The sequence below is a fragment of the Branchiostoma belcheri genome, unplaced genomic scaffold (genome assembly GCF_001625305.1).
Source record: "Branchiostoma belcheri isolate BF01 breed outbred unplaced genomic scaffold, Haploidv18h27 scaffold60, whole genome shotgun sequence".
Classification (NCBI taxonomy): domain Eukaryota; kingdom Metazoa; phylum Chordata; class Leptocardii; order Amphioxiformes; family Branchiostomatidae; genus Branchiostoma; species Branchiostoma belcheri.
Genome location: NW_017804243.1, coordinates 1,102,333 through 1,126,363, shown reverse-complemented (window position 1 = coordinate 1,126,363; position 24,031 = coordinate 1,102,333). Strand labels below are relative to the sequence as shown.

At 39.3% G+C, this 24,031-nt stretch overlaps 2 protein-coding genes across 2 annotated transcripts in view; one reads left to right on the top strand and one right to left on the bottom strand.

Annotated features, from left to right (window-relative positions):
- Positions 1 to 3,808: 3,808 nt before the first annotated feature.
- LOC109482716 lies at positions 3,809 to 5,953 on the top strand. The gene is made up of 5 exons (XM_019785535.1): positions 3,809 to 3,859; positions 4,156 to 4,236; positions 4,596 to 4,633; positions 4,861 to 4,977; positions 5,386 to 5,953. Exons 1-5 carry the CDS (start codon positions 3,809 to 3,811, stop codon positions 5,921 to 5,923), a joined length of 825 nt encoding a protein of 274 aa, XP_019641094.1. The 3' UTR covers positions 5,924 to 5,953.
- A 19-nt stretch (positions 5,954 to 5,972) lies between these two features.
- LOC109482801 (uncharacterized secreted protein ARB_06907-like) overlaps positions 5,973 to 24,031 on the bottom strand; it is a 19,796-nt gene continuing 1,737 nt past the window's right edge. Inside the window, exons 3-29 of the mRNA XM_019785641.1 lie at positions 23,715 to 23,862; positions 22,883 to 22,921; positions 22,326 to 22,483; positions 21,617 to 21,770; positions 20,719 to 20,785; positions 20,497 to 20,563; positions 19,747 to 19,774; positions 19,376 to 19,590; positions 19,142 to 19,215; positions 18,202 to 18,316; positions 17,477 to 17,533; positions 17,160 to 17,184; positions 16,712 to 16,808; positions 16,023 to 16,092; positions 15,489 to 15,676; positions 14,782 to 14,833; positions 14,519 to 14,566; positions 13,993 to 14,054; positions 13,711 to 13,797; positions 12,991 to 13,143; positions 11,977 to 12,088; positions 11,380 to 11,557; positions 10,889 to 11,002; positions 10,036 to 10,167; positions 9,392 to 9,484; positions 8,423 to 8,592; positions 5,973 to 7,699 (exon numbers count right to left, since the gene is read on the bottom strand). Of these exons, the coding sequence (XP_019641200.1) occupies positions 7,565 to 7,699; positions 8,423 to 8,592; positions 9,392 to 9,484; positions 10,036 to 10,167; positions 10,889 to 11,002; positions 11,380 to 11,557; positions 11,977 to 12,088; positions 12,991 to 13,143; positions 13,711 to 13,797; positions 13,993 to 14,054; positions 14,519 to 14,566; positions 14,782 to 14,833; positions 15,489 to 15,676; positions 16,023 to 16,092; positions 16,712 to 16,808; positions 17,160 to 17,184; positions 17,477 to 17,533; positions 18,202 to 18,316; positions 19,142 to 19,215; positions 19,376 to 19,590; positions 19,747 to 19,774; positions 20,497 to 20,563; positions 20,719 to 20,785; positions 21,617 to 21,770; positions 22,326 to 22,483; positions 22,883 to 22,921; positions 23,715 to 23,862 (2,838 nt within the window). The 3' untranslated portion in view covers positions 5,973 to 7,564. The remainder of the gene's footprint in view (positions 7,700 to 8,422; positions 8,593 to 9,391; positions 9,485 to 10,035; positions 10,168 to 10,888; positions 11,003 to 11,379; positions 11,558 to 11,976; positions 12,089 to 12,990; positions 13,144 to 13,710; positions 13,798 to 13,992; positions 14,055 to 14,518; positions 14,567 to 14,781; positions 14,834 to 15,488; positions 15,677 to 16,022; positions 16,093 to 16,711; positions 16,809 to 17,159; positions 17,185 to 17,476; positions 17,534 to 18,201; positions 18,317 to 19,141; positions 19,216 to 19,375; positions 19,591 to 19,746; positions 19,775 to 20,496; positions 20,564 to 20,718; positions 20,786 to 21,616; positions 21,771 to 22,325; positions 22,484 to 22,882; positions 22,922 to 23,714; positions 23,863 to 24,031) is intronic.

Genomic DNA, 24,031 nt, shown 5'->3' with positions numbered 1-24,031 from the left:
GTTAACGGTTGCTTGTAACTTACAGAACTAGGTCATTTCATACAAAATATAACTTGACATGTTCTCACTAGTTGCAAGGGAATAATGTGAAATTGTCAGCCAACAAGTTTGTTGGTTTACCTGAAACAAGAAGCGAAGTCGTCTCCCGCACCACGCAACTCCAACTGTGTCGCCATTTTGTTGTCTTGTCCAAAATTCACCCGGTCAGGAAATCCGCATTTTCTCTTCAAAACGTCACCAGAACGGCACACATCCACAGAGAAAACTCCTCCAGCGTTCTGCTGCACACTTACGACCAAATTCGACCGACAAAAACTCAAGAAAGTACCCAAAAAGTGGGGAAGAATAGTAGCCCACAATTTCCCTGTCGTGCGAGATCGCCATTTTGAAAGTACCACGCCAACGTGTTTTACACAGGTGTGGAAAACAGCCGTGTCTAATTAATGTCAGACCGGTAATCTATTTACGAATGGAGCCGCAGGGTGAATTGATGAGTATTCCTGTTATTGACAAATAAACGTTTTCACGAATAACATTTGTGCGACCACGCGATGAAATATAACATTTTGTCCGATTTTCTTGTTACTGTAAATTTTATTCATCCGTATTTTCGCTGGACTGCGTTTGAATGAACACCTTCCACACACAGACAAGCATGCCTGTCCTTGGTGCTGAACACCATCCACACACAGGAAAAAATATGAATACTTTTCCCGGGTACAAAACATGGACAAAACATTAATTCTAGTCTAGAACCCCAAAGAGATGCCGCCCAATCCACGATAGGACTGAATACTAGCTTCGAAGATATCTAACGTTACGGCTGATTAGTTACGAAACAAACGTGCATGGATCAAAAGCGGCCTCTAGCAGTTCAATGCAGGACTGCACCATAGTGTTGGCTGAGCCGATCCTATTACTGCAGTGATTGTTTTTGGCCGCCTAGGGGTGCTTTTGATCCATGGCGATTTCAACAGGTGGTTCAAACTACAAGGGAGGCGGAGACTGCCAGCATGCGTTTCTGTAGAAAAATAGACGTATAAAAAGGCTTCAGAATACACTTACCAGTATTTCAGTAGCAAAAAGCGTCTCTCTATTGAGTAGGTTCCCTCTTCTTGTTGTCATTTGTGGAAGAAAATAGCAGTCGACTCCGGCGCATGTTAGATAACTAACATGCAGCCAAAAACAATCACTGCAGTAATAGAAGCGGTTTGATTAGGTAGTAAACATAAAAGGCACTTCAACTTCCTTCCGATAAGCGTCACTTTTTGTGTCAACGTTTATTTTGTTGTTTCAAAAACGTAATTTGACATAACTACCGTCAAGACTTCGTAAGTTCCACTCTTGAATTACAAGAAACAAAGGAGAGGCACATTATACTAGTTGCGATGTGCATAATTCTGGTAGTGATTATTTATAGCAACGAGTTGTGCAAATCTAGGTATTTCCACAACCAAGTTCGTCACAACCGCAACCCGATTGCTACTGTTGTACCCATCCCCGATAATGGCAGGAATGATCCCATATCACACCAAAAAGGAAACCAACACATCCAATTCTTAAGACCCATTCAAATTATCTAATCATATTGTCTTAGATATGTTGAAAACTTTACATCAGAAGGGAGAATATTTCTTTAAACATTTCTATCAAAAGACGATTCTTGACAGATGTTCCCATTTTCAGAACGGAAATCGCAGGTTCTTTCTTCCCGGTATGCGTTCGAACGCCATGTTTACAGGGTTGCCATGGACACAGGTTCGAATTCTACACATTCGACAAGATTCGTGCTCAAGAACCAGGTGGGAAACTTTTCTCTCTCCTGTTTTAGGTAAAAATCTGGCAAAAAAATCCTAAACAAGTCGCAAATCTCAGTCATATCTTACGTGTAAAGTTCTACTTACATGAGGTTTCGGCTGATAGACCACCCAAAAGTGTTAATATTTGGTGAAATGAAGCACGAAAAGTTCGCAACAATCTGGTCATCGCAAGGTCACATGAGACCTCAAGGTCATTGTTATACTTGAAAGTTAACTTAAAAAAGACCAAGATAATTATCTTCACTAAGGGAGGTCGACTACCAAAGAATTGTTCCTTCTTGTTCAATGATAATGTAATAGAAATTGTAATGTTATATCTTATCTTATCTAGGTATAGTGGTAAGTGCAGCTGGTACGTTCAAGGCTAACAAGAAACATTTATGCAGCAAGGGACTAAAATCTTTGTTCAGCATCAGACAGTCACTTAGCAAAGCTGATGCCTCTCTAACAGTTAAAAACAAACTCTTCGACTCCTGTATTAAACCTATCTTACTATACGGGTCTGAAATATGGGGGGGTTTCAAAAGCCAAAAATTCTGCCCTATTGAATCAGTCCTTTTAAAATTTTGCAAACATTCACTTAACATCCCCAAAACTGCTAGTGAATGAAACGAGTGAATGAATGAATGAATGAATGAATGAATGAATGAATGAATGAATGAATGAATGAATGAATGAAACTTTATTTTCGTGTCGTGCGCATACCACGCCCAGCCCGTGTGGGCTTATACGACACCGTTTGAGAATAAATAATACATAAACAACAGAGAAACAGAGGTACAGAATCCAAACAAAATGTGAACACAAATAAAGTTAGGCTATATACAATTAAGCAGAACAGAGTGAACTCATAACAGATCATGCAAGCTAGTAATCTTGCATCACTGGCAGAACTAGGGAGATACCCCATTCACCTAGAGGCCTCCCTTAATGCCATCAAGTATTTCATTCGACTCTATAAGAACGTACCAGCTGACTCCCTACAGGCAGACGCTCTTCTATGTCAAGTAGATTTAGAAGCATCAGGTACAAAATGTTGGGCGTCTGGTGTACGCAGAACTCTAGAGGAATGTGGTTATGCTTTCGTCTGGCAAAATCCCCAGTCAATTGTCTCAAACACGTCCCCTGTCATTTCATCAATTTACCAGCGTCTAAAAGATATCTATTTCCAGACATTTCTATCCGAAATCCACAACGATAACAGAATTGCAAATGCAAAGAATAAACTCAGATTATACAGACTATTAAAACATTCTTATAACGAAGAAGAATATCTTAAATTATCAAATGTACATCATAGATCCACCATCACAAAACTAAGAATCAGTTGTCACAAATTGCGAATTGAAGCAGGAAGACATAACCGCACTCCCCTAGAGCAAAGAATCTGCCAATTTTGTAGTCTAGATAGAGTAGAGGACGAAGTACATTTCACCATAGATTGTCCTTTATATGACAGTGATAGACGCATACTCTTCGGACATGTTCTAAGTAAATTTCCACACTTCGGATTCTTAACAAGTAAAGAAAAATTTATATTCCTGTTAACCTTTGATAAACCAAATCTAACTACCCATACAGCATCTTACATTTATACAATTACTAAGAAGCGAGAAGAAGTTGAAAAGACTAGAATACATTAGACATTTATATATACATGTACATGTAATAGTTATATGTATATTTATATGAAGATGTATTCGAATATGTATAATGTGACCTGTGCTTAGCCCAGTGGGGCAAAAATGTACAATAAAGGTCTTCATTCTTCATTCATTGTCGCTTGTAAGGAAATTTTAGGCTTACGGGAAGAGAGTGAAGTCTTTGGTGGTATTTCTGACATCTTGTAGACAGTTAGTAATGTATGTAGACGTCTTGCCGCCAGTGGAAACCAGCAAATCATTTATTTTGTGGATTTATTTGATGACCTCTGTAGGTGTTCTGTACGAGAGCGAGTGTACTTCGTTGAAGAAAACCCCTACGACACGATGTCTTCCCTGCGCAAGATGATGACTATGAACGACTTGAGTCAGGTAGAGGTAAGACCTACACTAGCTGATACACGGAGGTTCTTCATCCTTGTCCACTGAACAACATTTGGGTTCAACCTGTCGGAAGCCTTATTTTTCAAATCAAACTTCATACCGAGGTGGTAAATGAAAAGTATATACTATAGACATTCAATTTGATTCCCTAACTAGACCAGGAAAGGTTATTCTCTCATATTTCCTTAGACGTACCAGTGTGTTAAATGAATGGATTTCATCTTGTTTTGTTGCTCTTATTATATATATATTATTACTTATTTTTCATGTTCCTTTCCTGCTCACTGCAGACTCAGGAAAGTTTGGACTTGAGCCTGAGCGAGTCCACCCTGAGAAAACTGACGAATAAGAATGATGAGGGGAAGTTGAAGGTAAGTTATCATTTCAACAACATTTATGGTCAGAAGCAGAGATTTTATACCAGTTATCAAACTAGTCTGTGTATTCTCTCATCTTCACCAGCCTGAAGGGTTTGGAATCTATAGTTTCCCCATGTCAAAATTTAAATCTTAACAGGATGTTATCAATAGAATTCCATTTGAGCAGCCTGGGTAAAGCAAATTATTATCCTCTCATACTTGTTGTATATTATGTTCTGCTCATTTTATTAAACTATTCACAAGTTCACCCTAATTTATATGTTGCTTTGCTCTGTTCTGTTTCTTTAGCTCTGCTTTGTTTGTTTGTTTGTTTGTTGATCTTATTGCATTGTGTTCCTTCTCCTAAATAGCCCGGGCAAGAGGGTGATGCTGCCAGCTCGTTTAGCGAGTAAGAACTGTTTAGTTGGGTTTAACTAACGATATTCAGAACAGTTAGAACACGAGAGGGGGGAGGATCCTATCTACAGCTTTAGCCAGTCTGTTGTATATGGTGGAATTATGAAGAAAACGATTGCCTTAGGTTACAAAGTAGGTTGCTGAATTCTCCTGCATAGTTCAGACAGTACTGTCTATCTGTTGTTGATGGAAACCTCTTTCTACATGTTTCATCTACAGATCAGCTAACGTGAGCAAACTGGTGCGCAGTTATGAGTCCCTGACCAGTCAGTCACATGGTGTCAGCAGTGGGATCCCCACACATGCACTACCAGGAACTGACAGGGCTCTGATCAGGTACTTACAGCATTATTTCAATGTTCCTTCATTCTTGTAGTCTGAATGATTCTAACACACCAAAGAACTTTTCAATCATTCAATCCAATAAATTAGTCAGAAGATGTAACCATTCCTCGCCCCATCTCCATGTCTGGGTTGGTGGAAAAAGAAGTCCAGTCCGATCAGCAGAAAAAGCAATCCAGTCTGATTTGGGGGTGATGACATACAATAATCATTTATGGTCAAAGCCCGGATACTAGACTAAGTATATATGTAATCTATGTATGTCTTTCTCCTGCTCTGTTACCAATCTAATGACTGGGAGCCTGAAAAGTAGCCTGAACAATAGAAAATATTCTGAATGCGATTGCTTGTAACAGCTCCTATGGAGGGTTATGTGTACTTAATTTTGTCTTTTTTTCTCAGCCTCCGACCTTCAGAGTTGGAACAGCTGACAGAACAGCCCACCTCTCCTGTCCCTGCACCAGGGCCTGCCAGATGTGGGTACTTTGTGCTGTACAGACTCCACAACGGAGAGTGGTACCGCTTCCTGGCTTCTGATGATCACATCCTGGAGGAGCTGTTTGGTGACGGTGAGGAGCTGCACAGGCTGTATTTTCGCTGTGAGGCAACGGCGAGAGAATCAACCCTACCAGTCGGCAGATTGGACGCTATTGACGACCTGCCGGTACGTGGCCTGACGTCCTCAGATCTGTTGGATGTCGTGACCACGTCAGTGGATCCTGATTTCTGGATCAAGCCGCTGGAGTTCGAACTGATCACACTGGAGGGCCCGACCAGTGAGCAGGAGCTTCGTAGTGAAGATGAGGAGTCTGGAGATGAGGAGGAGACAGAGGAGAACGGTGCCACTCAGCAGCAAGTCCGTCCTGTCAGGAAGCGGGGACGTCTGGCCGCTTTCTTCTCACGCTGCCGCAGGGCTTTCACTTCATGCTGGCGCCGCTGAATATCCAGCAAAGACATTCTCTATTTATGACAAATAGTGATCTATATTTGTAAAAAAAAAATCAAAACACCAGCTTGGTGCAAAATGGTTGTTGAGCAAAGCTCATGATACAAGTCATTGTCAAATGATGCGTGATATTTTTTTTCAACTGAGCTTTCTGCACATGAAATGATTTTAGTAGCAGGCAATATACACTCAGGACACATTAGTCTATATTCAGAAGAAAAGTGACAGTAGTAATTTATAAGACAGGATGATCACATGTTCATTTTTATGCATTTTATCCAAAGAGGACTACTGTGGTATACAATGTATGCATGCAGTTATTATTATATTTTTATGCACAAAATGATTTTGAAGAACAAGATCAAATTGTGTACCAGACTGCAGTCACTACAGTGTTGAAAACACTGCTACATGTAAATACATGTATTCTGAAGTGCGGAGTGAGCTGTGTTGTATTATACTGTGTTATGTCTGATATTACAGAACAATGGCCTTGGTAACAAACTTCCCTTTACAATGCAAGTTTGATTGCTTTGATGTAGAGCTCTGCTAACAGTGCCCTGTTTAACATATCACACAGTTCCTCCCTTTGATATCTTAATCCACCATTAGGGCATGTTGATTTGATTATATGGATGATATCCGGGCACGCATGAATTTTTGCCCCCCCCCCAAAAAAAAGTTTTCAATCACACAGTAAATCCTATGAAAATGTATTGTAATGAAAATCTCCCAAGTCACCAAATCACAGAGTCAGTCATTAGAATTATTGCACCAAAAAGTGGAAAGCAGCATAGAGTAAAAACAACCATTGCCAAAACTATTGCAGAAAAATATCCATGAACAGATTATTTTCCCCTGTAAAACAAGACAGCACTATTATGTGAAATTTTCCTTGCATACCAACCTTTAAATCCAAGAAAATCCAGCAGCCTTTTTTAAACATCTATCTATACATAATTTCAATCTTGTGCACTTAAGATCAATCTCTAGGACTGTACCAGTATGCAAAGTTAACACATATTGATATTAGGTCACGCAACTCACTGCTTCAATTTTTACTTGAAAAAATATCAAATGCACCCTTTAGGATTATGGCTCTGGCAGTCAAAGCATTTTGGGTCTATGTGAATATTATATTGCAGAATGCCTCAAACAGTGTAGTTTCTTTTTTTTACTTTTATTCTACCTGCCTATTTTTCCTGAAAAATTAGAGAACCAAGAGATTTCTTTGGTGTTAGCAGAATGTATTGCACCTGCGTGAGACCCATAGTGTATTGGCAGAATCTATTTTCAAATGTTTTGTCAGAAAAGCCTGCAACAGGCTAAATTCTGATGCAATGTGCACCAAAGTACATCCAACAAAACCCGTGAGGAATCCAGGTTTTGTGTAAGCACAGTAATCTCCAAGCAGATTTTTGGTGGCTAAAAGGCAGAATCAGATTGGCCAGGTAGTATCCATTTGCCTGGCAGTTACTATATTTGCCACCCAAAGGGTTCGTGTAAAAAAGATACCACCACAAAAAACAGCCCCCCCCCCAAAAAAAAAACCACCTAAAAGCACATGAAAACTAAGCCAAAGCCTAAACTTTGCTTGCAGAGTACAGGCACAGTACGTTCTGCTGCCGATGTGCTCTAGCAGGCACATGATACAAGCTCCCTCCTCAGGTCCCAATGGTTTCCCCAGAACCCAGCACACAGGTAACCACCTGGGCCACTTCTCTGGAACTCTGGGCCAGTCAGGACAAAGTCAGGCACCAGGTTGGAGAACTGTAGTAAAAAAAAAAACATTACTGGAGTGTGGTAGATTTTGCAGCAAAAAGGTAAAATTCTAAAACCCTTGTGAAAAATGGTGAAGTAAACACAAAGATATACGGGAATAAGGATTGGAAAAAAACGCAAACTTTGCACTCCTTGGTATGAGAAGAGCCCAAGACTCCATTGTGTGCTGCTATGATATAAGGTCAACTTTCATAATTCTACTGGGTATATGTACCCTTTGAGTGCCACATTAAAAAAAGCCATCAATTTAAAAAAGCTCTACTATAATTAATATGCAATTTATTATATATTAAGTAATATTCTCTATGTATAATAATGTTCTTTTGATGTTGCAGTCTTAGCCTTGTGGGTGATTTGTGTGGGTGAGGCCACCATTTCCTCGGATGGCCAGCAATCACTTCCTTCCAACTTGACCTTAAGGTCAATCTGCAGTAACCAAATCCCCTCTCCCTTCCTGCCACTCTATTGTATCCAATTACAAACAATAGACAATAGACAAACACATCCCAAGCAATACCTCTATACCTGGAGGCCATAAAGGAGTGTTGACTTACCAAATCCCCCCCCCCTCTTCCTACCATTCATCATTTAAGTGGCCTTCATTCAATTACCTATGAACACAAAACACACAAAAACATTCCAAACAATACCTCAGACTGTACCCAGAGGTTATGAAATAATAAACTCATTTGCCATTGGAGTGTTACTTACAGGAGACCTTGTCATGGGAGGGATGGTGGGTCTGCCCAGCTGTACGACATCCTCCAGCCCTGACAGGGAATTACCCATCAGCACCAGGGACAGGCCCTTCCCAGCATGCCTGGCCAGGAACAGGGCACCGGTACGAGGGTGGGTGAAACGACAGTCTCCCAAGGTCAGGCCTGAAGTGAGAGACATCATGGTCTAAATATTTATTTCTTTTTCCTTTTTAGACCACACCAATTTGATTTGTTGGTTGTCAGATTTTTTCAGAAAAAATTATGAAGCAACAGGGAAAATGAAATAAAAACAGAAGTAGGCATCCTATGATAACCCCAATGCTAACCATAGGAGTCACTTAGTCAACATACCAGGCTGGTTTGTAATGCAAACAATCAATTTCAAATCTTTAATCAAACCACTGCACTGATAGCTGGAAAACTGGAACAACCCAGAAGAGAAGGGGCCTCCTCCAAATGTTCTGGGACCAAAATATGAATATTTTGGAGTTGATTCAGATTTCTTTTTTTTGAAATCAGAAAAAAAACTGAAGTGGGCAATCCGAGATTGAACAAATCATATTGGTGTGGCCTCACAAATACATGTAGATAAAACGTTTCTTTCAGCAGCCAGCCAAAGTACATTGTAAAGAAACTTACTGAATGGTGGAGATTTCATTGAGTAGTTGCCTTGCTCTATTGCAGATTTATAACATTTATTTACAAAGAGAAAATCATGATACTTATATTGCTAGCAATCAATTCATTAAATTGATAGTTATCAACTTATCATTGCAAGAGGAATCAACATATAGTAATAAGTTAATGAAGCTGTAATGCATTACAGACTCTAGAATACTCACAATTGTCTTTCTTTGTTGGCATTATTCCTAACCTTTGTTTTTGATATCACTCTTTTCCATCAATTTTGATCGAAATTGAGGGAAAACAGTGACACAGACCAAGTTTGAAAGTCTCATACCTTTTTCATCCCAACCTAACGGAACAGTGTTGATGAAATCTGCTGCCCAACTGTTTTCTTTAGGTCCACCTATCACAATCAGATTGTGCAATTCTGTAAAACACAAAATGTAGGAAATTCAGTTACTAGTATATGGTTATACTTGTAGTCCATTATTAGGATAATATGTGACCTTTTTAGTAAGTATTCTATACATAGTTGCAAGCAATTATCCTGTGATAAAGCAAGTTTTATGACAGTAATATGTGAAAAAAAACCTTTCACAACATCGAGTGGCTTGAAGTGGTAAGCAGATACAAGATGGAGAGGACAAAGGTTTGATTCCTTGTATTCCTGGCAAGACGCTGTACCATCGAGAAAGGCACTTTACTCAACTTTCCTCCCTCTACCCAGGTGTAAAATGAGTATCAGACTTCAGTTGGGGAGGAAAAAAGACAGTAGAAGGAGAGGGATGGAGTCCACCTTCCAATACCGTGTCCAAGACACAGTGGACTATGTGGACGAACAACTCACTGACCCTACAGCCTTAGAAAAGTTTGGGGATTACCTTTACCTTTTTTTCAATAATTCTGCTTGGTTGCTTTTACCCACAAAGGGTTTTGAAAATTTGTTTGTTACTCTTTTTTATGACCTTCATAACTGACCTGCGTCCTCTGTCCTGAGCTCTGTGTCCTTGACCATAGATGCGGAGGTGTCGGAGGTCAGGTGGAATAGGTTGGCCAGGTAAACACCTAGCCTCTCCAGCTGGGCAGTCACAGGTGCAGGACCATGGGTCCCTGGGCAGGCCATACAAACAGAACTGTATAACTTATGCTAAGGTCACAACTCCTAAACAAGGGCCAGACTGGACAGTAGTTTCTAGGAATGACAACTACGATATAAAAAATAACAAACACAAAACACACATATAATAAAAATAATCAAGAGTAAAAATTTGTGTATATTGTTGATATGGATCTTCCATTTATGCAAACAACCTGGCCGGGCTGTGGTTTGGAATTGTGACCTAAGCCTTAGATGGTACTCTCCAAGTAAGGTTTAGGCTTTGGCTTATTTTTTAAAGTCTTTTTACTATAGGTATATTTATCAGGCTTCCTTTTTTTGTACTGGTACCTTTTTACGGTGGCATATTGGATACTGCCTTGTCAGTTACATATTGTCTTGTATCAACCAAAAGATTGCCATGGGGGTAATGCAGGTAAGACAAACATCCAATATTTTTATTTATTGGACCAGGTGTTTTTGTCTCTGTTTTAGCTATTAAGTGACTGCAACTCTTTCAGGAGAGGAGAAGATACATAATTTTTTTATTATGATACATCTATCATTATTTTATTATCATTAGATAACATACAATTACAGTCACTGTACATCTCATACAGTAAAAGCTTCACAAGACTTACAGAATTTAGCTTGTCTATCAAGGTGAACATAATATGAATGCTTGCTGTTTGCACATAGAATTTTGCTTGGTGTTGAGGTTCACTGTGTACTTACCAGTGACTATGAGGAACCTGTGTTCTGCCACCCTCCTGGCAGGTCCCATGTTGTGTGGACCTCTTTGTCCTTCAGTTTCAAAACTCTCACCGTCACTACAAAGGTTCCATGTACCTGGCAATGAAAGAACATACAAACTTCTTGACTACATAGTCAATGAAATCTCAGATAATGCTCGACAATTTTCCAGTAAGGTTACTAAAAGCACATTGGCAGAACGTACTGCACCTGCATAAAAGCACTGTCTCTGTTGGATATTTGGTCATAATGTTGCATCAAAATTTTGTCTGCTGTATAAGACATGTTTTCCAATGTAACATTTCCAAACCACAAATAGGATGTCCTCCTTAGAAATGTGAATGCAATCTGAAATAACACATTTTGTAGAGAGCTGTAGAAGAGCTATGCATATTATCTTCTGCGTTTTGCCCTGGGACAGCATGTTCTGATGGTGTCTTTGTTCGTATTGTTAATATTCCTTTCTGAATTACCTTCCTTCTTGCAGAAGTTGACCCCACTCTCAGTAACATCATGTGTGTCCTGAAAAGTGACCCCGTCGACCTCGAGTGTCCTTTTGGCCCACCCTACAGGATGAAGGTCAGGTTCATACAGACTGAAGCGAGCGACATTCTGTGTCTCCAGTATGGCTTGTCCAGGTTGGAACTCCATCTAGAGTTAGGACAAAAATGACAGTTGCTTTCTCAACCCTTATTGAGACAATCCACCCATGCTTCCTCAAGGACCATGTACTCAAAGAATGTCACTGAAAATAGCTGCAGCAGAGCTGTTCACATGGTACTGACACTACAAAAATTTAAGTTGATTTCTCAACTCATGGTGTCTTTTTCTTTCACATAAATGCCTGCAGATATCATATTTCCACAACGTCTGGTAAGAACAAAGATTAGTGTAAAAGCTAGTCATTCCATAAGAATAAAATTTAAGTTTCTAATTTTCCATGGTCTTTTGAAAGCTATGCACTAGCACTATGTAAGACAAATGTTTGTAGAATCATGATATGCTTAATGCGTAAGTAGATGGGATGAAATATTTCATAACTAAATAAGAATGAAACCAAGATATTTGACCTTGACTGTGCTGGTTCTCATGGGTACAGTCTGCTGTAGGACTTGTACCCCCCTCCCACCCTCTACTGAAGCAGGGTTCATCACAGTCAGGGTGTAGCTGCCATCAGGTAACCTGGACATTGGGAAATAGAACTGTGAGGTCCCTACAATCTATGGCTATTTGGTGTGAAGAAGTTATCATTGCAGCCCATTTGATAGTCATTCAGCACCATGGATTCAGCACCATGGATTCAACACTATGGATTCAGCATCATGGATTCAGCACCATGGAATCAGCACAATGGATTCAGTACCATGGATTCAGCACCATGGATTCAGCACCACGGATTTAGCACCACGGATTCAGTACCATGAATTCAGCACCATGAATTCAGCACCATGGATTCAGCACCATGGAGTCAGCACCATGGAGTCAGCACCATGAATTCAGCACCACGGATTTAGCACCATGGATTCAGCATCACAGATTCAGCACCATGGATTCAACACTATGGATTCAGCACCGTGGATTCAGCATCATGGATTCAGCACCATGAATTCAGCACCATGGATTCAGCACAATGAATTCAGCACCATGAATTCAGCACCATGGAGTCAGCACCATGGAGTCAGCACCACGGATTTAGCACCACGGATTCAGCACCATGGATTCAGCACCATGAATTCAGCACCATGGATTCAGCACAATGAATTCAGCACCATGAATTCAGCACCATGGATTCAGCACAATGAATTCAGCACCATGAATTCAGCACCATGGAGTCAGCACCACGGATTTAGCACCACGGATTCAGCACCATGGAGTCAGCACCATGGATTCAGTACCATGGATAGCACTAAGTCCTGGATAGCACTACATCAATAGTGATCTTAGCTATTCTTGTACATGTTTGGTAATCAACACTTATCCTAAACTTTGCATCTTATATCTATAGCTACTACACTATTCACAAAATTAGGTATAGAAAACAAGATTCCTTCCACTGCTAAACAAAGTCAAAATGTAAAACTAACTTCTTGTATCTGTTGGAGCCCTGAGAGGTTGCACAGTCAGCCCCGTCCCGAGAACAACTTCCCTCTTCAGTTGTGTCCGTCTCTGGTCTGGAATGTTCCATTTCAAACTGCCTCAGCTGTGGGTCGTTCACTGCACCTCCATCATTGGTGTCCCTGGGAAACATTGAAGTGCTTTTTAGCATGAAAGTGCATCTGAGTTGGTAAAATACATAATGAAAATGAAACTGAAGAAAAAATTAACCTAAAGAAAAACCCTGACTTGGGTGAGAAAGCTGATGAAGACCGAGTGATTCAGTAAAAAATTCTTGGTGAGTCATTTTTCCTTAGTTTGAGAACAGTTTAATTTTTATTATGAAGTGCTTTCCATTAGACACTGTTGTGTCCTTGGGAAATGCACTTTACACCTATTTTCTCACTTATTTCCACAGCTTAAAACTAAGTAGATTCAGTGAGGAAAATCTTTCCTGATGGGATGTACAGCTGGAGGTCCTGCATTTGAGAAGAGCCATTCCAGTACCTATCGCACTCATTGAAATACTAGGGGACCTTCCCAGTGTGAGTGGTTCAAACATTACAGTCTGGCCTTACTCAGCTTGTACTTACTGTACAAAACCAGTGTGCTATGACCTAAAGGTGGTAAACCGGTTAGGAAAAACAAACAAACCAACAAAAACAAATATTGTAGCTTCATTGACACTAGACAAAGGCAGCCATACTTACCAGGTGTCCCACCACCAGTGTTCCTTCTTAGGCAGCTCACTGTACGTAACATTCAGCCCTGTCTCCTGGAGAAGGCGGTACATTCGTCTGGAAAATAACGGAGCACAATTAATCATTGTTTTTAGTACATGGCTGTTGTGAAGGAAATAACAGGACTCTTGACAAATTTCCAAGACTGAAGGACTAGATTTTTCCAACCCTTACAAAGTTTTCTTTTTTTATGTGAGAAATCAGTAGGCAATAGTTATTAGCATTATTCTTCATTTGTTTATTTGACCATACCTGACAAAGAATGGGTGAACAGTTCGGTCATCTGCACCAATCCTGGTAAGCACTGGAACTCCCTATGCCAGGAAAGACTGTTTTAAACTAGAAAAGTAACTTTTATTTCAAACAAATGCATAATATTTAACGGTACCTTCACATGGTCAATCCAAAATTCCCATCAAACTACTGCTCTGTTTATTATTACTAAAACACTCAGTTAATTCTGTTAATAAAACATGGTGACCAGTGCCTCCAACTATGTACTGCCACTTGCTACTTAATGTAATCCAATACCAAAGCATGTCTGCTACAGCAAAGTCACAATGGTGACAGCCATCTGGTCCAGGTTATTGGCCTTCTTTGTTTTGAGAAGAAGAAGAAGGAAAAAGGAGAAGAAGAAGAAAAAGACACTATGTTTTCCTTCTGCAAAGGATTAATAATTATTAAATAAATTCAGTGCAAGACAGGAGAGCAAGAAACAGTTAGTTAACAGATAACTGTTTACTAATCTCTTTGAAAACACAATTCTATAGAAACCCACTTGTAGGTTTGACACATGTCTGTCTGCATCATTTTCTGCAATGCAAGACTGGAAAAAAGTAATGAAAAACCAAGTCATTGGTTGAGTCCAACAAACTTTTGACTGTTTGAAACACATATGAGCAGAATGCAAATCAGGATCCATGCTATTAAAGATTACATATCACCCTTCAACCTTCTCCCTGATAACCCTATAAACAATACAAAGTTGGTGCTAAATGGCTACTTGAGAAGGAAGAGTTCAGTTGAACAAATTATACTCACCTCCATAATAGCTTTTACTGAAGGGTCAGCAGTACTGGTACTGATGTCATGTCTGAAAGGGAAGACAAAATTTTTAATTGAGCCCCAACATCTGCATATAATGACTACAGGATTATGAGAGCCATTTACATGTAAATAGCTAATATATGTTTCTGTCTTTCTCTGCTTCAGTGGTGCTAAACGGCCAGGTTGTTAGGCTAGCAGACACCAGAACAAGAAGTTTTGATGCATAGCTTTTATGGCAAGATGTTTTGAGAAAGGCATTTTACATGACTTTCCTCACTCCATCAAGGTGTATAATGGGTACATGACTTTGGTTAGGGAGGTAAAAAGTGGTGAAAGGAGAGATATAGGCACAACCTTCCAATACTGTGTCCCAGACACAGTGGATCAACAACTCACTGCCCACTACTGTCTGAAAAAAGTACATGGGACTAACAAAATGCACTATGAACTTTATCCAGCTCCTTGTCTTCCTAGTTGTTACAGTTTTTTTCCATCAATCAATGCACGGGTTTGATAAAAGGGTTGAAATTCATTATTTGAGTTATAAACCAGGCTGGTATGTCATGGCTTCAATCCTGGCATCTGGGCTTTTTACAATGTATTTATACATTGTTTTCCCTGTTGCTTCATATTTTTTCTGAAAAAATCTGAGAACCAACAAATGTAATTGGTGTGGCCTAACAATATTATAACATTCTTACCTGAAGAAAACATTGCTGTCCCCATACTCTTCCTTCTTGATCCACCCGGCCAGAGACACCACGGCCAGGGCCCTGTCGGCATGGCGGGTTGCTAGGTGCCACGCCCCGTGGCCCCCCATGGAGTGTCCTGCAAAGATCACCCTCTGTGGGTCCACCTTGTTCTGTATCCAGGATGCTGATTCTACCAACTGAAATGTTAAAGGCATGAGAAATAAAATATAATGCTGATATGGGCAATAATATAACTGTATAGCAACATGCAAAATAACTTCTGTTAGGCCCATTTCCTACGCTCTCTGTCTCTGTGTATTTCCTATGGCATTCTGATTTAATGACAATGTCTTAAGGTGTAAAGACAGCAAAGTGTAAGGTAACAACAGTAGCTGCTATAGTAGTGGCCTGTTTTTGCATTTTATGAAGTATTTCTTTTTTTGTTCTACAGTTTTGTATGTCATGTATGTTTTGTATGTATGGTACCCAAACTTTGTTGAGGGTGCTATAGGGTAATAGATATATAAATCAAAATTAATGTACCTCTTGTAAGCGGTGCAATGCTGTCATGGATGTTAACGCTCCTGGACCCTCCCAGTTGTGTGCTCCATGCCTATGGGAGAAGGAAAAATGTTGAAAGTGTACGTACATGTATGTGCATGAAAAAGGAAAACATGCTTATCATCAATACTGCCACTGTGTACTTTACTACCCCCTTTCCACTTCGAACTGGAGCAATGGCCAAGTGGGTACAGTGCTTGCATTCGGTAGGTCCTGAGTTCAATCCCCGGCCGAGTCATACCAAAGACTTTAAAAATGGTACAAACTGCTTTGATTCCCTGCTTAGCACTCAGCATTTGGGAAAGAGTATGGGAGTTAAACACACAATACTACCAGTGGACTAGCCCCCTTCTGTAGAGATTGCACAATTGTGTGGCCCAAGGGCTACTGAACCGGAGATGGGTGTTGCCCTATGCACCCCATGGTGCAGAAAGGATTTAACTTAAAAAAACTTTCCGCTAAAGGCTGTAACTGCTGAGCGACCACTAAGTTACCAAAAGAACTTTTTTTTTTACAATGCCTGTGTTTTGTTGTCTTTTAAATGTACTTTTACATCTTGCATCATATTCAAATTATGAAAATCAAGGGTCACACAGATCCAATTTTGATCGCTGTACAGTTGCTCATCAATTGCTGATTAGTGGAAATGAAGGGAGCATCATTAAGCTGACCTTGTTGGAGCCAGAGTCCAGGCTGTTTCTATACCAAACTTCCAGTCTCCACCCTCCATTCTCTTATAACTGTCTGCCTGGTTCTGAGCAGACACACCTTCAAACGGGACACCACAAAAACGCAAAATAAGGACGAATGAAGATTACTTCTTGTTGTCTTTATATTCATATTGAACTGAGAAAATGTTGAAGTCTCAAATTTCCTAGCTGCGTGAATTGCTCATGTTAACTTATCAAGGTTAACATAGAAATTATGCATTGATTCAAGAGATGACAGCAAACTGCTTTAAATTTGCTTTCTGGTAAAATGTACAGTTTCAGAATCAGTTTCAGTAAACCTGCATGTACATGTCTGTCCTTGGTGCTGAAATGCCATCATATACACTATTTTCATTTTGATATTTTTTGATTGAACCATTTATCTTTACAATATCATTACCACACATACCTGTGCCATGATGAGTCAGTAACACCTGAAAACACAAGTCAAACCATAGAATTAAAATATTACTGTTTCATGTAACAGTTATATGGCTGTTGATATTTATCCATCGAATTGGCATACCTCAATAATAAAGGGAGGCATTGAACAAGATATGATTTTTAAAATGCTCTTTTTGGTAGTGGGAATATTTTTACCATCATGTATTATAACAGGTTTTCTTGAGAACTGATTTAAAGGTAAGAACAATTGTTGACAAACAAGAACTGTAACAATCAGTGTCAAGAAAGATATTTAGGGTTCTAAACATATGTCGTACTTACCGGACACCTACTGGTCACACAGTCCTGTAGAGGTGGGATAGCTGCTGCATGCTGAACCTACAGTTCATACAAACAAGGGTTTGTGTCTATATTAGGCCATACCAATTTAATTGGTTGTTTCTCGGATTTTTTTCAGAAAAAATATGAAGCGACAGGGCAAAAAAAAACAGGCCAAGGCACCCCATGATAGCCGGAAATGTTACAATATGAGCCATGAAGTGAACATACCAGGCTGGTTTATAATTAAAACAATAGATTTTGAACTTTTAGTGAAACCAAATTGCATTGTTACATTGAACAACTTTAACAACTAGGAAGAAATGGACATTCTTCAACCGTTGGGGTCAAAATGTCTTTTCATTGAGCATTCTGCAGTTTATTTAGAACAATAAACATGTTTCTTTTTTTTTTGCAAATCAGAAAAAAATAGACAGGGCAAATCCGAGAAACAACAAATTAAATTGGCCTTACCATTCTTTCAATGTCATCCATAAGGTCCCAACAGAATAAACTTTACAATTTTGGCTTAGAATTTTCTCTTATTGCTGTAGATGGTCACTTGAACCAGATTCTTTAGATACTGACTTCACAAATTTTCAGAGCCTGATTCTTTAACACATCATCAGCCTTACAAAGCCCATGTGTGTGTGATTTATTATTGATTCATACTAATTTAATAAAAGCATATGATTTCGCTGTTTAATATGTTGTGCAAAGTGACCTACGGATCCATCATGGTCCAGGAAAGTGAAAACAAACGACTGTCCGTATGTGCGACATCTCAGGCTGATGGTGATGACCTGAGTGTTGCCCTCCGACCCGCTCACTTGTAGGGTTAATCTGGGGGAACAGAGATAATGTTACATGTGGTCAACACACTAGGGTAATATATAAGACCTGCATTCTCTAACAAAATCTTTGAAAAGCTGTCTTTCACTCTGTCCATGACACATCCCAACTACTAAGTACCTAATACCAGCCCAGAAGAGAACAAGAAATAGCCATGCCTTCAAGTACCAGAGGACTGAGGTGTTCAAGAATTCATTCTTTCCTAGAACTATCGCAGAATGGAACTCACTGTCACCAAGTACAGTAGAGGCATTGTCAATAGATAGCTTTAAACAATGTCTAGAGCTAGAAGTTCAAGGGTTAGGTGTAACAAGTCGATCGGTGTAATATAGCCAGCTGCCGCCACACCACGTGCCTGCGAAGCTGGTGTGTTACGCCGAAAGGCGGTTATACCGGCTATACAGATACAGATACAGATCTCAAAATCAAACATTTGGTTGCTGTCCTTTTGATTTAAGTTGATTTGATTGTATACATAAACAATTATGTGATTGATATGTTTCTCATTTTTCTCATTATTTTCACTATTATTATTATGGCCATAGACCATTGTTTCATCATTTGATGTTTCAGTTTTGTTGTTACACAAGTATTTCAATTATTTTGTATATGTGCTGTGGTTTTCTTTTTTGTTGAATATATTTTTGACTTGTCAATAAAAAAAGAGATGAAAAAACATTTTGTTGGACGTACATCCTCCCATACTTCTATACTTCTAAGGCACATAGAGGTGTTCTAAAAGGTGCTGAGACAACCCAGTAGAGAGTAACTAAATTAAATGACACATGTGTGGTAAAGAGAAATTGGAGTGCCTACTTCATATCCTGACAAGAAGTCTTCACTGAAGACACCCCTTCATTTGCTGTGATGTACACATCATGTATTCTTACCTACATACAGCACAAATAGTAGAAAAGGAGATCAACATTCAATGTTTATTTGATAAATGAAGTTACCATAGAAAATTTCCAAAAAGACACAAAATACAATGTTAGCAAGCATCTGGGAGGATAACTGATAGTCAAGATAAGTGCAGTTTCTGGCAGATACCTGGCCAGGTGCTACTGAAAACCTTCTGCTGATCTCTGGTTGGCTGATTGAAACTTTTGGGCCTCCTTCCTGCTTGACCAATGAAATTCTGATGTTCTTGATCCAGTGTGTTGGATGGTGATTGGCTATTGGCAGAGGGATCACATGACCAAGGACTCTACCATCTAGCAGGTCTGGTAGGTAGGGAGGGGTCAGAACCTCTAATACATTGCTTCCTGCAATGTAAGAATGTAAGGGCAGAAAATGTATGATTAGGGGAAAAGATTTCTCAACTTGAAAAGAGGAAATTATACTTTTTATAGCATTATCTATTTGTATGATAAAATGAAATCTGACTAAAATCACTGTTTAAAAAAAACAACCGAACTTACCAGCCTGCTTTAGATTGAAAATCAATTGCTGGAAAACAAGATACACAACTATTGTAAGGATGTCAATGAGGTATTGAAATAAAAAATTAATGCTTTGTTTTAACGGCTTCAAAATAAAATCTACAATAATATCTCTTGCTTACATCTAAGCCACAATGATTGTATTCTTTAGTTCACAAAACTCTGGTCTAACTTAAATTTAGGTATAATCTACAAGTAGGCAAATTTGTTTGTTTCTCTTTGGTACATGTTTCCTTGGTTTGGGGCACCTTTGTTTCCATGTCTGTCCTTGGTGCTGAAATGCCATTATAAAAACTATTTAATGTTTTGCCTTTGCAAAATGAAAACATATCATTGGTTTTTGCTTTGTTTCTTCTTCTTCTCCAAACAAATCCAGAAAAACTGTCACAATAGTAACTCCTGGTGTAGAAGACATTTCTGAGGTGTTGGAGTGCCAGTACAAGGTTGGAGAAGCTGGTGACCATATATATGAATGTTTTGATTAAGAATAAACAGAGCAATAGTTTGTTGGGCTAGACCATCTGAAGGTAGTTAAACATTATGCATTTTCTTTGCAAATGTTTGTCAACTTTTAATAGATGTTTCCTTGGTTTGGTGTAAGAACCATTTTTTGCTTCATCATCTCCTTCCATAACCAAAAAATGACATGTACCATCTAAGATATATAGATCATGTTACTAGTGTCTTTGATGTTTAAACTTGGAAACAGACAGATGTTTGAACACTTACCTGTGTAACTTTTGTTCTCAGTTGGATGTATACAGTGTGGATTCCTCTTGTTAGAGGAACAGAAAACCTGCACAAGTCAGCAGAAAAAGAAAAGGACTTGAATTATGTTCTAATCTATATGTACCTAACGATGAAATGTACTAATTCTGTAAAGTATATATTTTGGAAAGAAAATAAATATTCCATTAAATCAACAAGTTTCAAGCAAAATCAGTGACCTACCAGTACTGGTCTCTATGGTACACCTCTCCAGCTATAGGGATGTTGTCTATGTAGAAAGTTGGCACACCTGAGAAGGGTTGAAATATGTTCATCACTGTTATGCAATAAAGACATTGCAGGGCTGGAAATGTCACCTGCATATGCAGGTTAGTGTTAGTAGGTATTTCTATCTGGCAGTGCATGGAATTTAACACAGTAATATTTTTAATGCAGAAAACTGCATGTTGAGCCCTGCATTATGGAGATTACATAAAGGGGAATATGGAACTCTGTAACCCCAAAAACTTTTAAATCTACCACTGGGTTCTTTCAGTATAGATCAGAATGAACCTACCTCTTTTACACCAAAGCAGTAAATTATTATTGTCCCATTATAGATGTAGCTATAACATATTGTACTCTAAAAAGTGGCATCAAATGACCAAGAATTTGGGATAGTGGAAGGAAGATAATGAGGTCATGGGTATAATTCCTGGCAAGACATTGTGTCCTTGGGAAAGGCACTTCACTCAACTCACTGTACCTAGGTACAAAATGGGTACATGACTTTGGTTGGGGAGGTAAAAGACGGAGGAAGCAGATAGAGATTGGTTTGTCTTCCAATACCGTGCCCTAGACACAGTGGACCAACAACCCATTGTCCCTATGGCCTTAGAAAGACTCACTGACACACTCACTATCCTGGTTTAGATTATTCTGCTGCCGGTTTCCCTGTCCCAGGGGTGGGCAGCAGTCGGCTGTTCAGGACACCACGCTTCCAGCTGGCTCTGTCCTGTGGGTCTGTGCTAGACAGACCACACTCCTTGATATCCATCTGGATACACTCCACCCAAAGACTATGGGACTAAATGTACCTTAATTACCTTTTTGGTACTTGTATTTGTCCTTGTATACATACCCAGGGTTTGTACGAGCACTTTGACATCGTTGTCGTTGACGGCAAACTCGCCGACCAGCCAGCCCTGCCACTCTGTGATGGCCATGGAACCCAGCGACATGACCAGGTCATTCCAGGACAGCTGCGGAGACACCTGCAACCTCTCACCTGCAGACTGGAAACACAGAAACATCTGGTATTTCACCTGTACCTCACCCTGTAAGGCTAAGTAATAGTACTGTACATGTGAACGTCAACAAAGCTACATTATGATGTACAAAACTTTCCAAAGATTGGTAACCATTTGAGTTTTTGAAAGTCAGTTACCTGCGTGAGACAAATTCTTTCTGCACCGCTCATAATTTAGGAAATACATTATGTATAGACTTCCTAAGTTGTGCATGAGTGGATATATGGATCACACTAAAACTTCAGAAACTAATGCCATATTACAATAAACCCAGCGCATGGACCAGTGCAAGTTACATGTAGGTGTAGGTACCACTTAGACATCAGAAATACCTTCACAGCCCCAAGTTTACCTGCAATAACCTGTACATGCAGGTGGTACATGATCAAGCCCTTTTAACCCTAATACCTAGCAATTCAGATCTGAACCTTCACCTGAATCTGTGTATCAGGTCATAGGAATTTTTGGTCATTGTTCTAAAAAAAAAACACTGTATCTTGTTTGTTTCATTTTGTAAAAATGCAGAATGATTTTTCTCACCTTTTGGTTAACAATGCTCCACTTAACCTCCCCGCCCTGTACTAACTCAGAGTAGAAGACAGCCTTCTTGTTGAACCTGGTGGAGGAGACGTTGGCAATACCTCCCCAGGATGCAATGGGGTCACCATCCATCTCAATCTTACCAATCACAAATGGGCCTAAAAGTTAATGAAACAAACACCGTTAATTAACAATCATGTTATAATTAATGAAAAGATTTCAGAGTGTTTTTTGTAACATGAATGTCAGACAGTGTTTCCAGGGCCTATTTTTAGGCCAAGGCTTCAGCTCCAGGATAGGCATGTAATTTATATTCTTGGGGACATGTTTTACATTTGCCCTGCAGCTGAAGAGCTAGCCTGTGAAATACAAACATGTACATGTAGTAGTCACCAGTAGTAGGACCTGGAAACATTTAATATGGTGTAAAGAACATGTTTGGTGCAGATACACATGTAAACACAATCATTATGATACTGTTTGTACTCACAACAGTGTACATTGTACATATAGTTCACGCTGCAAGAAATAATCTAACCATGATATCTTTTTCTTACCTAAAAAATGCCACTTCCTCACAAAGTCTGTAAGTTTCCCTGAAATTATAAAACAACATAATAACGAATCAAGGCCAATAAGTGAGAGGAAAGCAATTCAGCACTAAGGACAGCATTAAACTGAGACACGATTCGCATTAATGACAGAGTACAGTCACAGAAAGCAAGTTGGTTTGAGATATATCATTATCTGACCATGTACTGAGTAACGTCCTCAAAATCTCAAACTTCCAACAACTCGATGACATCAGCTCAGTAAAAAATACAGAAATGCAAAAATAAAATGTAAGAGAGGCATTGAAAACTCGAATGTAATGGAGAACCGTGTGTATTTATAAAAAAATTGTAGTCTGTTAGCCACTTAGCCGCAGGTAAATACATATACATGTAAGTTGTGGCAACTACAATCAGATAACAGTGTTAGAAATACCCGTCTCCAGTCTGCATTTTGCAGAGACATTTTCAACATTGCAGAAGAAAAATTAAGCAACCTGCAATTTTGCAGACTGAAAAAATCAGGCTAGACTCAATGATGTCGGCATAACAATGTTTAAGAGCTTTGTGTTTACTACTGACATCATAAAAAATATTACTTTTGATGTATTTTTCAAATTGCTTGCAAAAATATATAAATGTTGCCGACAAGCAATTTTGTATAGTGCCATGGGTTTATGTCCAGACTTATAAGTGTGTATTTGCAGAAAGTATTTCGAAATTGCAAAATCCAAAACCAAATCTTGAAATTCTGCAATATTGCTTTTAACACTGGAGAAAAGTATTTCTACCACTGGATAAGGCTGTACTCTGATGTCATGAGCACTTGAACAGACACCTGTTAGTTTCGCTGCCTGTTGGAAACAGGTTGATCCTTTTTTCTTCTCCCCCTGCCTGTCATACAGGTCGCCCAGCTGTGACCACGCCCACCCGTCATCAGCTGATGCCTGTAAAGTTTGTAGGAGACAGGCTGTGGCTGCTTCCCACTGCAGGGGGGGGGATAAAGATATTCATTAAGACTTTGTGTAAGCCGTGTTTAATTTCTGTATCTACTAGATATAGATACAAGTCTCTTTAAAATGCAATGTGTTTTAAAGAGACTTGTATCTGGTTAAGATACATACAAAATACATAAAACAGGGGCTCTGAATTATT

What these genes read in the sequence shown, in the direction of transcription:
- LOC109482716 (XM_019785535.1), top strand. Translation starts at nt 3,809, where the DNA reads ATGTCTTCCCTGCGCAAGATGATGACTATGAACGACTTGAGTCAGGTA. An exon ending in ACGACTTGAGTCAGGTAGAG is followed by an intron (nt 3,860 to 4,155) that starts GTAAGACCTACA and finishes TGCTCACTGCAG; the next exon opens with ACTCAGGAAAGTTTGGACTT. An exon ending in ACTGACAGGGCTCTGATCAG is followed by an intron (nt 4,978 to 5,385) that starts GTACTTACAGCA and finishes TTTTTTTCTCAG; the next exon opens with CCTCCGACCTTCAGAGTTGG.